Consider the following 13,175-nt stretch of genomic DNA (forward strand, 5'->3'; position numbering starts at 1 on the left):
TCATACAGAATAATTTACTTTACTCTTTATCTCGTATCCAAAGAAGAATTAGAATTTTTCATTTTAAAATTTATAAATAAGCGTCGTTATTAATATTTTTAAAGGGGTGGGGAGAGGAGGAAAAGTGTTGGTGTTAACATGCTAATAGTCACGTGACGGACCAGTTGTATTGATATTTAATACCTGCCGCTTATCGCTTTACGACATTGTTGCCAGCTATCTTTTCTTCCTCTGAAATGAACGTATTATATAGATTATCCATTATTCCGTTCAAAACAGACTTGCCTTCGTAATAACTGGCATTTTTCATAACACTTGCAGTTGAGTATTCCGTATTCAAAGTTTTGAAAGTGTCCTGCAGAACTGTGCAAATTTGTGTTGTGCTATCGTTGTGGTACCTGTGAAAGCTCTTCATTCTTAGGATTTTATATTCTCCGGAAATAAATACAACAGTAACACGAGAACTTTCTCCAGTTTCCTGGAATTCGAAAGCATTTAGCTAGCATAGATTTCTGGGAATTGAGCGTGGAAGAAATAGCTGAGCGCGAAAACAAGAAAGGTGAGTAAAACGTCGAGTAAAGCAGCACGTAAAATTGTTCAAAGATTACTAAACACGAAATATAAGAGCAAATTATAATTAAAATACAAGGAGACATGAGCTACTGTTCTTATGTCATTCAATTTTATACGTATTGATAATGCTTTACATCTTTTGGGTGATTTTATAGACTTTCAAACGCCATTTTATTCTTAACGACGGTCCTTCGTATCGATGTGCGAAACGGAACCAAGAGTTTTATGCTGTTCGCCATCTTGTGCTCTAAATATAAAGTACAGATTATTATTGTCATCTCAACTTAGTGTTAGTTAGATACCTAACCATTAGAATTACTAATATAGGGGAACGATATTGATTATGAATAATATTCCAGTAGTTAGTAGGTGTATATACTATCGTGTAATCTCATGTTCCGTATGATTTCAAGGAATTTAGAACGACGGGAATTAGATTAGAGGCTTATTCTTCCCTCAGAGTTGGTGTTTTATTTTACCTTATGCTATGAAATTAAGCTTACTGTTAAAATTTAAGTGGCAGTTACGAACCATTCGTTGTTATTTTTATTTAGTCGATTCTACAGGTTAAATATCGAGTAGCATTGAATCATTCATATCAGTAAATTTTGTTTGTAAAATACTGCAAACAGTTTACAGCGCTTCTCAAGCGGGAAGGTGATTTAAAATAATTGTTATGTTCTCGAAATAATTACAATGCATGATAGAGTGAACGTCATCACAAGTGGGGAGCATTTTTCAGATTTTCATTATTATTTTTTTATATTGAATTTAAGGTTACTATGAACAGTGCACTCAAATGTTCCCTCGTGTATACGTAATTAAATACCATAACCATTGTTGTATTGTCAATATTGTCAATCATTTTATTGTTCACTTGACCTACGTCATTTACAGATGGCTAAAGAATGAACTAGAATGTCTCTCTGCTTCCAAACAACTATCGATAACAAGTTTGAATAATATAGTCATTCCATTTATGACTTCTTGTAAGTGAGTTGCTCATATATAATGTACAATATATATTTTTTAATGCCCATTAATCACCTCAAGTCTTCACATACAACTGTATATTCACATTTTTTAATCTATAGTTTGCCACAGTTTCTTGAATAACTGATCTGATGCTCTTGGAATATTTTTCAGGTTGGAAATTGTTTTTTGCATTATGATCCAGCCCTTATAGGTAGGCAATTAGAAAGTAGAGTACAAACACTAAATGTGTGCAACATAAATATCACTAAAATATAGTCTTATCTTATGCTAATTCTATTGTTTTCTTTTGTTTAATTAGTACTATTTACTACTAAATGGTGATAACTATTGCACACATTTAGTATTTGTACTTTACCATCCCTTTTTCTTTTCTATAGAACTTTAAGTTTTTTCATGATATTTTTAATACTATAAAAATAGTTTATTAATCTAGCTGTCCAGCATTCTTCTATTTCTATATTTATGTTTCTATATTAATTGAACGTCATAATATACGTATATCACCTAATAGATGAATAACATGCTAATTGGTTTGTTCTTAAAGCTTGCTTCATCTCATAATTTGACAATGAAGAGCAATAGCAGGGTATGTACATTTGTAATTAAAAGTAATAATTTGATTTTAAAATACATGTAACAAACAACACTATTTCTGTAGTGTGTATTAAAACCTTTTTGTTTTTTTAAGATTATAAATGGTTCTTCTCAGATTTCCAAGAAAGGTGAGTGAGAGTTCCTTGTATTTACAAGTATATTTTCCAGTCTATAAATGTCCATCCTACATAATAAGGACTACACAATCAATCAGACTAATATTGTCCCAAGATGTTCCATTGCCTACATAATAAGGACTACACAATCAATCAGACTAATATTGTCCCAAGATGTTCCATTGCCTACATAATAAGGACTACACAATCAATCAGACTAATATTGTCCCAAGATGTTCCATTGCCTACATAATAAGGACTACACAATCAATCAGACTAATATTGTCCCAAGATGTTCCATTGCCTACATAATAAGGACTACACAATCAATCAGACTAATATTGTCCCAAGATGTTCCATTGCCTACATAATAAGGACTACACAATCAATCAGACTAATATTGTCCCAAGATGTTCCATTGCCTACATAATAAGGACTGCACAATCAATCAGACTAATATTGTCCCAAGATGTTCCATTTACTATACAGGCATTACATTTAGCCACCTTCAAATATTATTCTCCTTCCTTTGTTTGCTCTTTACTTTCACAGGTGCGTCAAACATGGCTAAATCAGCAAGCCAATATAAAGCAAGGACTAATTTTCTGCTTGAGGTGTGACAACAATTTATTAGTATAACCTTATTTTTCATAATATAGATTATCAAATTTACTCAAATGAGCATTTTATTTAATAATATAATTAATACCTATCTCAAAATTTCCAGCACTTAGCCTCTTCCACCATCAGAACAAGCCAAGATGCTCAGAAATCAGCCAAAGAACGACTTTCTGAGACTAAGGTAAAGTAGATGATGAATTTCATGAACAAATGGTTTTAAAGAAATTCTAATAGAAATTATATTATCGTTATAGGAATTGTTAGCCAAAGGAAACTTGTGGACTAAAGAGATGGAGATGAGACTGACAGACAATGATGTTGTGTTGTTAGATGGAGAAACGCAGGTAATGATGATGGAGGTGGTGGTGGTGGTGGTGGTGGTGATAGTGGTGGTGATAATGGTGAATTTAAGTGGTCTTGGTTAGTGTGTCCAAACAGTAAATATAATTATAAAACCACTGTTTTTTCCTAAAAAAAGAATAAAGCAAACTGTTTAATTATAATCCCTGGTTTATCTGCAAATGCTAGATCTACCATTCCCTAGAGAATGGGTCAATTACCATTGTCTATTAAGCTATAATCATTGTTAATTGATATCTTTGATATGTGTTAGCTTAATAACAGTCATGATATTTTGTTTTTCATTGCATAGGATGTAATAGAGGTTTATCCACTCTCAAGTATAAACGTCGTTGAACATCTTAGTGATGATTTAGATTTAAACAGTGTATTGCTGTTTACAACACAACAGACAGAAAACAAGTATGCTGCTACACATCTCTTCCAGTCTGACAGAGTGCCTGTATGTACCGATATATGATTGTATTCATAACTTTCTCAGTTGATGTCCCCATACAAGATAATATAGTGTAAATCACAAATAGAAAAAAGAAAAATCCAATTCCTTATTATTATCTTCTGTTAATTTTTCCCCACACTACCTTAATCAACATCATGATATCTTGCTATGCATGTAATGCCGAATGGTTCTGATATTCTATAATTAAATGTCATGATTGCTTCTTTCTATTCTCTGTAGGCTGCAGTTGTTGCAACAGAAATCATGAAAGCAGCAAGCAGCAAACAAGTGAGTCGTGATTCTAGTGTTTTATTTACTTGCCTTGGATTTTGACAGTAAGAAATTCAGTTTTTACTAAAGTTAACTTATTATTTTCATGTAGGCTATGCCTAGCAGACTCCAGGCCAATAAAAATGGTCCATCACTACCACCTCCACCATCATATGCCGCACCTCAACCACCTTCTCTGGTAAAAAAATCATTCAAATAAGAAGTTTTTAAATTTTGCAATTATTGTAGTGATAGGTAATAATCAAATTGACTAGTAGACCTTTTGTCACACTTTAGGAGGTGTCTCATCATCAGGGCAATAATGACTTGTGCATGTACAATTTAGCTATCTTGCACAATGTTTTTGTACTTCCCAGCTCTGATGATGGATGACATGTCAAAAAGCTTGGTAAAATAAAATGCTTTTAAGATGTTGTAGATTATTATTGTAGTAATAATTATCTCAGATAAGACTGTAGAATATTTGTTTTTATTCATAGGATAAAGAGCGCATGGATCTATATGAGAGGTCACTTGTTGCACAGACTATTGCTGCATTCTCAGCACAATCCAATGAAAATCTAAGCAGACCAGGAAAAACACCCAAATTCAGCCAGGGAGAGGGTGATGGCGTTGAAGAATCTGTGCCATTAGATGTGCTTGAAGCAAGGACCAACAGGGACGTGGTCAGTATCACTCAGTTCTGACTTTATTATACTCAACAATAATACTATCAATTCCTTGCTAAGGTCTTTATTCAAATATATAATTTAGTTTACAATATGTGGTTTTAGCAAATCCTCAATCACTGCATTGATGACATTGAAAATCTAGTGTGGAGGACAAAGAAATCTGCTGAAGCCTGGAAAAAGCTACAGAAAAAGAAAGGCAAGATAAAACCAGGTGGGTATTTTTGTCTTATTTAGCTTATAGCAGTACCTGGAAACCTAAACCTTGTTTTGAATGCTAGATAATCTTCTTGCCATGGAAGCCAGACCTCCCCCTGAGAGTGACTTTATAGATGCATTTCAGAAATTCAAGTATGCATTCAACCTCCTGGTAAGAGATTCTACTTATAAAATTAAAGTTTGTTTGTTTTACAAGAAAATAAAAACTGAATGTATTATGACTTGTGTATTTTAGGGAAGACTTCGACCTCATATTCACAATCCCAATGCAGCAGAATTGATTCATTATTTGTTTGTTCCTTTGTCTCTTCTTGTCAGATGTACCAATGGGTAAGTAAACCATAACATCTGACGCTAACCAGTAATAGCTGTTAAGTGACTAGCCAGCATGGTGCCTTTGTATGTTAGTTAAAGTCTTACTTGTATCACAGCATGGGGTAATCACAACATGATTACTAGGTCTGAAGATCATGTCCACCAACACCTTGCTATATTTTTGAGAACTAGAGATATTTACCAAGATATATTTATTTCCTTTCTTCTAGTCCTGAAAAAGCCAGATCTGTTGTATCCCCCTTACTGTCTACACAAGCTGTTGAACTACTACAAAACTGTTTATCATCTAAAGAAATGGAGTTATGGTCTGCTCTTGGCCCAAACTGGACAGAGACTAAGTAAATATAAACTATTTAAGTAACACTAACCACTCTGACAATTTATTTGATTGAAAGTATCGTCTATTGCCAGATTTTCCCTTCTCAACTATTGGCCTCGATCAGCATGTAGCAATGAAGACAGTGACTGTAGTAATTTAGTTATAGCTGTTTATTGTATTTTTTCACTGGCTTACAGTCAAACTAAGAAAGCTGTGAACATCTTAAATATTTTGTTGTTATGATTATAGGCACTCAAAGCACTTCAAAGATCAGTTTATCCCTCCTTATGCACCAGTGTTTAAGGATGGCTGGGTGCCTCCTGAATATGTTGGTAGTAAAGATATACCAGCTAATATCTCTGCCGCTGTAGCTGCTAATGCTGCTGCTGTTGCTCAGATGAATGACCAACAGAAGAGGGTATGGAAACAATTTCATTTCTTTGTTTTGTCAGAAATAACTTTATTAATTAATCAAGATTTCATTACTCATGTTTGTTTGTTTTATTTATTCATTTACTTATTGCACAACAGTGATTTTATTAATGATTTCTTTCTACAGACAGATGATTCAGAACCAACAAGTCCAACAGTGTTGACAGCTGCTGCCAAATTTAGACGACTTGCAAGTAAACAAGACAGCAATCATTACAGTGCAGCTCCAAGCAAAGCTATCTTTAGGAGAAGTTACATCCAGTATGATTTCACTGCTAGGAACTCTAAAGAGCTGTCAGTCAAACAGGGAGATGAAGTAGCTGTGCGTATCAAAGTGTATACACTTTAAAAATCTTATTCAACTCATTAATGATTTATGCAGGAAACAATAGAAAACCTTAGCAATATCAGTTTCATATATCTTGGATTTTCTCTGCAAAACCCAACTGAATCTTTTAAATTTTAATACAAAATTTAATGATGTACCCAAACATTGAATTGTTATATGATTTACAGTCGCTAACCTCTGGCTCTGATATAACACGGTGCTCATATTGTACATATAACTTTTTGGAAGCTTTCTGGATTTTTGCTATTTTTTATTAAATTATTGTTTTTAAATTATTGTAGATACTGGATGACAGTCGGAAATGGTGGTGTGTGAGGAATTCAGATGGGGAGATTGGTTTCATTCCTAATACAATAATAGAATCAAAAGGGGTTGAAAACCAGGGAAACACTGCCACTTCTTCAGTGACTACTCAAGGTAAGTCAGTCATATCTATCAGGGGTACAATATCCTCATATCATGCATAACACAGGCACTTTATAGGTTTTAGTGAAGCCTGAGCACCTACATACATGTACTTAAGGCACTCTAGGTAATAGTAAAGAATCTGTCTGCCAAATTAGTACAGGACACAGCTAAACTACAGATATCCTGCCAACATCCTAGCAACAAACAACATCCTACAGTATGTACAGTTTCAAAGGGGGACTAGCATGAAAATCATCTGAATTTAAATTCAGATGAATCTTTATTGGAATAACCCTTACAGGTCTAATAATCACTGGTTAGATTTTTTTCTGATATTAGGATGGGAAGTATTATATTTTTGCAAATTTTTATTGGAGTCTGTGACATTATACCAGGGGCGGCAGAAGCGGGGGGGCCGGGGGGGCACTGGCCCCCCCACTAGATTTTTTTGGGGGGCCTGGCCCCCCCAGAATATAATGCCTCACACACAAAAAAAAACGCATGAGATTTGGTTATGATTACCATTATTTATTATTTTGATATTGCATAATTTTCTGTATCTAAAAAATATACGATATATCTAGTGACGACTTGCATCATTTTTGTGTCTCTCAGCAGAATTGCAAGTGGTTTAATGCGCGCAAAATGTTACTGATTGAAATATCACACATACACGTTTGTAATCAAGCAAAACAGGGAGGGGGGGTCATTTCAAGGTACCGTGAAATATTGGAGTGCCCCCCCCAAATTTTTCAGCTTCCGCCGCCCCTGTATACACTCAAAACTAAACTTTGCTCCATACATTTACAAATTAAAACTTTGTATCTTAAGCAATGTATGACGGTGACTGTTTATTTATTGTTGTAGCATCGTATCTGCCAAGTCCTCCTTCTACTGCCCCTCCACCAATACCAAGCATGTCTGTTACAGACATACAGGTAAGTACAAACAAGTTAATAGTAGTAGCAGAATCTACTGATAATTAACACATTTATATTATTATTATAGATTAAGAAAGCTGAGACAACAGAGACTAGTTCAGTCAACCTAGAGAACAGAAAAGTACCATTTGTGGAACTCAGACATGTCAGCGTCAACAAGAACGAAGAGGATATTGGACCAAAACCTCCCCCACCCCCTCCTATGAGCCCTCCTCCACCAACCCCTCCCCCCTCAACTGCTACTGTGACAGCAACCAAAGTGACTGTCAACAGAACAGGTAAAATTATTTGTAAACACTGGGACTCCCTTCAGGATTTTGATTTGATTTAGTTTGAAATAATGAAGAACTAGATTAGAATATAATATGTTATTATTAACTGAGGCCATAAATTATCTTATGATATTTTTACTAATATATTATACTCAATATCAATACTTCTGCCATCAGAAAATAGTGAGCAGCCACCTAGCGATTTCCAAAAAGCCATCCTCAATGGAGGTAATCTGAAAAAGGTAAACAAAGAAGCTATACAAAAGAAGAAGGAAGAAGAAAAAGAGAAAAGAAGTAAGATTTGATAATATTCATCATGTTTTGTGTTATCAGTGACTACTGCGCTTCATTGTCTTGTCTTTTTTATCTAGTGAGTTCAGCAGACATGTTAACGGATGAGTTAAAGCGCAGGATGACTCATGGTGCTCTTACACCCCATGTAGTTCATAAAACAGGTAAAGTTCCATAACCTTTCTTTCACAGTTTATCATTTTAGACAATTAAAATGTGATTGACAATGTTTTATTAAAGCATGCCGTACTATTATTATCATTGAGAAGTAAAATTTTTTTTATAAACTTGTTTCACTGTCTGTGACAGCAATAATTGGTAATGTTGGTAAAATAGTCTTGGTTTTTTTTTTTCCAGAACAAATAGAGCCTGTTGTGCTTAATCCTGATTCTGGGACACATGAAGTACGAGATTGGCTGAAGAGCAAAAACTTTAGTCAAGCGTAAGTAATACATCGATCTACTGTTTCTGAGAACACTGTTTCCAAGGCAATACTATCTTACTAGTATGTGTTACTCAGGGTGGAACTAGTGCAAATTGGATTTTGTTTTTATGTAAATCTAACTCATTTCATGTGTGTACATGTTTGTGTTTCTTCAGTTGTGTCCAGGCATTAGCTTGGAAGTCCGCTAAGGATCTGGAAAAGATGAGTAAAGATGAGTTAAAGAGAACATGTGGAGGAGCAGAAGGTGCTCGTGTCTATAGTCAGTTTGCTGTCCTGTGCTCACAGTGGAAGGTGAGTCTGATGCAATCTTTACACTTTTAGAAGTTCAAAAGGTTTTTATTTCCACATCGAAAAGTCTTTTTTGTAGAGTGCAGGAATACAACCCAATGGGTTGATGAAGAAGGATTCTGCACCTTAGTAGTAGGGATGTAGGAGGCTAGGGGGCTATACACTTCTCACTTTTTGAGGAATGACTTTTTAAATTTACCATTTGTTATTTTGCTTTTTTTTTTTTTTTTAGACAACGTCAAAAGGAAACGAACTTCAGGTGAGGTAGCGACCCTGTATTCCTTATTGTCAGACATTGTTGTAAACCTAACTATAACAATAAGCTTTTTGCGTTTGTTTAGTTCATTATGCAACGTCGTAAAGAAATGGTAGATGTAACCACACCAAAAGACCCCACAGAGGAAGGTAAACTCAGAAACATTGTAGCAGAAGCACGAGCTGCGGAATTAGAAGGTGTCAATATAGAAACCGAAGGGGTAAAACGAAATTCATATTCTGGCAAGAAACCTGTGATGGTAGCCATTCCACAAGAAAGACCCCATCCACAAAATATGGTCATAGAAGCAAAAGTAAAGCCAGAAAGACCTCGTTCTGACAGTAACAAAATTCCCCCACCCACTAGGAGAAAGTCTAGAGGTTTATCATTTGGCAGTGAACAGTTTATTCCTCCACCACCTGCAGACTACAATGACAAGGTAAAAACAAGTAATTTACTAGCATGTTATGTAGTAATGGCTTATTTATTGCTAAATATATTTATTTTTGTTTTAATATTGCACAGGATATAGCAATGACTCCTGAACAAATTGATGCAATCTTGAAAGAACAGAAAAAACAACAAGAACTACTCATGGTAATTTATCCTTGTCACAGTGCATCATGTCATCATCTTCATCATCATTCATCACAGTGCATCATTCATCATCAGCATTATCATTCATCACCTTAGGGCATCATGTCATCATTATCACCATCATTCATCACCACAGTGCATCATGATATCATCATCACTAAAAGACATGTCATCATCACATTCCTTATCACCATAGGGCATCATGTTGTCATCATCACTACAGAACATGTCATCATCCATCATCACAGTGCATCATGTCATCTTTATCATTACGAGGCATCATGTTATCTTCATCACCATTATTCGTCACCACCCCAGGGCATCATGTTATCATCATCGTCATAATCATCACCATCATTCATCACCACAGTGCATCATGATATCATTATCACCATCATTCATCACCACAGTGTATCATGATATCATCATCACTACAGGACATCATGTCATCATCACATTCCTTATCACCATAGGACATCATGTTATCATCACATTCCTTATCACCATAGGACATCATGTTATCGCCATCACCATTATTCATCACCACCCCTGGGCATCATGTCATCATTATCATTCACCATCACCACCCAGGCATCATGTCATCAACATCATCATCATCATCACAGGGCATCATGTCATCATCACCATCATTCATCAGCACCACAGAGCTCTGTGTCATCAACATTATCATCCTCATATTCTTCAAAATTATTTTTTTATTGTGAGTTTGATTATTAATAAATTATGTTGATGTTTCAGGAGCATGAGAAGCAGTTTGCTCTCTTGGAACGACTTAACATCCAAAAAAAAGAGCTTGAAGAACATAAAAGAGAGTATGAAGAACATCAAATGAGACAACGTCAGGCAGAATTAGAGGTAAGAAATTAATGCAAAACTTTTCATTACTTCTTTGTTACACAGACACTTCAGTTCAATTCAGTAAAACAATTACGAAAAACCATGAAGTACTGAGCAGTACATTTTGAAGAAAGGTTACTTTATGACACAAATGAGCAAGGCTATTAGGAGGCTGGTAGGATACTGCCTCCTAGTGGATATGATAGACAAGCACGAGGCTGGTAGAATACTGCCTCCTAGTGGATATGATAGACAAGCACGAGGCTGGTAGAATACTGCCTCCTAGTGGATATGATAGACAAGCAAGGGGCTGGTAGAATACTGCCTCCTAGTGGATATGATAGACAAGCACGAGGCTGGTAGGATACTGCCTCCTAGTGGATATGATAGACAAGCAAGAGGCTGGTAGAATACTGCCTCCTAGTGGATATGATAGACAAGCAAGGGGCTGGTAGAATACTGCCTCCTAGTGGATATGGTAGACAAGCAAGAGGCTGGTAGGATACTGCCTCCTAGTGGATATGGTAGACAAGCAAGAGGCTGGTAGAATACTGCCTCCTAGTGGATATGATAGACAAGCAAGGGGCTGGTAGGATACTGCCTCCTAGTGGATATGATAGACAAGCAAGAGGCTGGTAGGATACTGACTCCTAGTGGATATGATAGACAAGCAAGGGGCTGGTAGGATACTGCCTCCTAGTGGATATGATAGACAAGCAAGAGGCTGGTAGGATACTGCCTCCTAGTGGATATGATAGACAAGCAAGAGGCTGGTAGAATACTGCCTCTTAGTGGATATGATAGACAAGCAAGAGGCTGGTAGGATACTGCCTCCTAGTGGATATGATAGACAAGCAAGAGGCTGGTAGGATACTGACTCCTAGTGGATATGATAGACAAGCAAGAGGCTGGTAGGATACTGCCTCCTAGTGGATATGATAGACAAGCAAGAGGCTGGTAGGATACTGCCTCCTAGTGGATATGATAGACAAGCAAGAGGCTGGTAGGATACTGCCTCTTAGTGGATATGATAGATAAGCAAGAGGCTGGTAGGATACTACCTCCTAGTGGATATGATAGACAAGCAAAGCAAGAGGCAAAACATTACAGGATTAGTTAGCACCCGTTTTTTTGACATTCTTTTCTTTACTTGATGCTGGCATAGGAAAGGCAGAAAGAACTTGAGAAGCAAATCAAGGCTCAACAAGCGGAAATGCAAGCCAATCAGTCACGCATTCTGCAGCAGAATAGCTATATGACTGGTATGACTGGTATGAGCAATATGATGATGCCCCAGCGGCAAATCCCTATGATGACGCCACAGGTTCAGATGATACCTGTCAGTGGAATGCCTTCTCAACCTGCTTACATGTCAGTAGCACCCATGGCACAAGGAATGCAACCCATGATGGGTTATACGCACGGACTACCTCAAGGCACCATACCTCAAATGGTACCCTTCAATCCCATAATACACCAGTAACCAACCACCCATATTCGTAACAAAGGGTGGTAGACAAATGAACTTTGTTGAAATAATTTTCATATTTTTCTAGTTTGGAAAAACTTTAGGGACACGACTTCATCGTAATGAAGCACGGCAAAGCAGTAGTTTATAGTAAAGCATATGATTTGTGCTAATAGCTATTTGTATCGTCTTGATTATAACACAAACTGAACATTATATACTACATGGCATACTACATGGTATACTACATGGTATACTACATGGCATACTACATGGCATACTACATGGTATACTACATGGTATACTACATGGCATACTACATGGCATACTACATGGTATACTACATGGTATACTACATGGTATACTACATGGTATACTACATGGCATACTACATGGCATACTACATGGCATACTACATGGTATACTACATGGCATACTACATGGCATACTACATGGCATACTACATGGTATACTACATGGTATACTATATATAAGTTAGTGTTCTTTGATCGATTTCACTTATCGCAATATTACGATTTTGCAATAAGTGTTGCTTACAAATATTGGGTCGTCATTAGTAGATTCATGGTTATATACTGTACGACTTGATGATAATATAGTACAAATAATGGCATTCAATCCATAAAATTATTAAGCCAACAATTAGTTGTTGCTGAGAGATAAATGGCCTTATTATTGGCATAGATTCAATTGTAGATAAAATGTATGAAATTATAAGTTAATAGAATGATAGAGCATAATTAAATGTAAACTTGTTTGTAATGGTCGATCGTGTTGCTGTTCAAAAGGGATCGTGTTGCTGTTCAAAGGCCAGAGGGGATTGTTGGTAGAGCTCGAGGAAGAAAAGTATATATAATCAACAATATAATTTAATACCAAATTTACGAATAAAAACGATCAGTTCTGTTCATAGCATTTTATTATCAATATTTCAGTCCTGTTTGTTGCTAGGCGACATACACCTGTAGAGTGGTATGTTGTTACCTGCTGCTAAAACAACTCTGATTGGTTGCGCTA

The 13,175-nt window shown here is 36.0% G+C and overlaps 1 protein-coding gene across 1 annotated transcript; it reads left to right on the forward strand.

The window, feature by feature from the left end:
• The first annotated feature begins 183 nt into the window (after positions 1-183).
• Positions 184-13,070, forward strand: LOC116306399 (epidermal growth factor receptor kinase substrate 8). The gene is made up of 29 exons (XM_031716449.2): positions 184-559; positions 1,720-1,759; positions 2,114-2,155; positions 2,258-2,291; positions 2,832-2,893; positions 3,007-3,081; positions 3,155-3,244; positions 3,553-3,702; positions 3,940-3,987; positions 4,082-4,168; positions 4,470-4,655; positions 4,764-4,872; positions 4,940-5,028; positions 5,113-5,207; positions 5,423-5,551; positions 5,782-5,950; positions 6,092-6,286; positions 6,595-6,730; positions 7,589-7,659; positions 7,730-7,940; positions 8,112-8,228; positions 8,306-8,389; positions 8,583-8,667; positions 8,826-8,961; positions 9,191-9,217; positions 9,300-9,653; positions 9,740-9,811; positions 10,571-10,687; positions 11,835-13,070. The coding sequence occupies exons 3-29, from the start codon at positions 2,138-2,140 to the stop codon at positions 12,150-12,152; spliced, it is 3,264 nt and encodes a 1,087-aa protein (XP_031572309.2). The 5' UTR covers positions 184-559; positions 1,720-1,759; positions 2,114-2,137; the 3' UTR covers positions 12,153-13,070.
• Positions 13,071-13,175: the final 105 nt, after the last annotated feature.

The sequence above is a fragment of the Actinia tenebrosa genome, unplaced genomic scaffold (genome assembly GCF_029948245.1).
Source record: "Actinia tenebrosa isolate PJP-AT-01 unplaced genomic scaffold, QUT_ActTen_1.0 PGA_scaffold0__85_contigs__length_37466705, whole genome shotgun sequence".
NCBI classification, from domain to species: Eukaryota; Metazoa; Cnidaria; class Anthozoa; order Actiniaria; family Actiniidae; genus Actinia; species Actinia tenebrosa.

What these genes read in the sequence shown, in the direction of transcription:
- LOC116306399 (XM_031716449.2), top strand. An exon ending in AGCAAAAACTTTAGTCAAGC is followed by an intron (nt 8,668 to 8,825) that starts GTAAGTAATACA and finishes GTGTTTCTTCAG; the next exon opens with TTGTGTCCAGGCATTAGCTT. An exon ending in TCCTGTGCTCACAGTGGAAG is followed by an intron (nt 8,962 to 9,190) that starts GTGAGTCTGATG and finishes TTTTTTTTTTAG; the next exon opens with ACAACGTCAAAAGGAAACGA.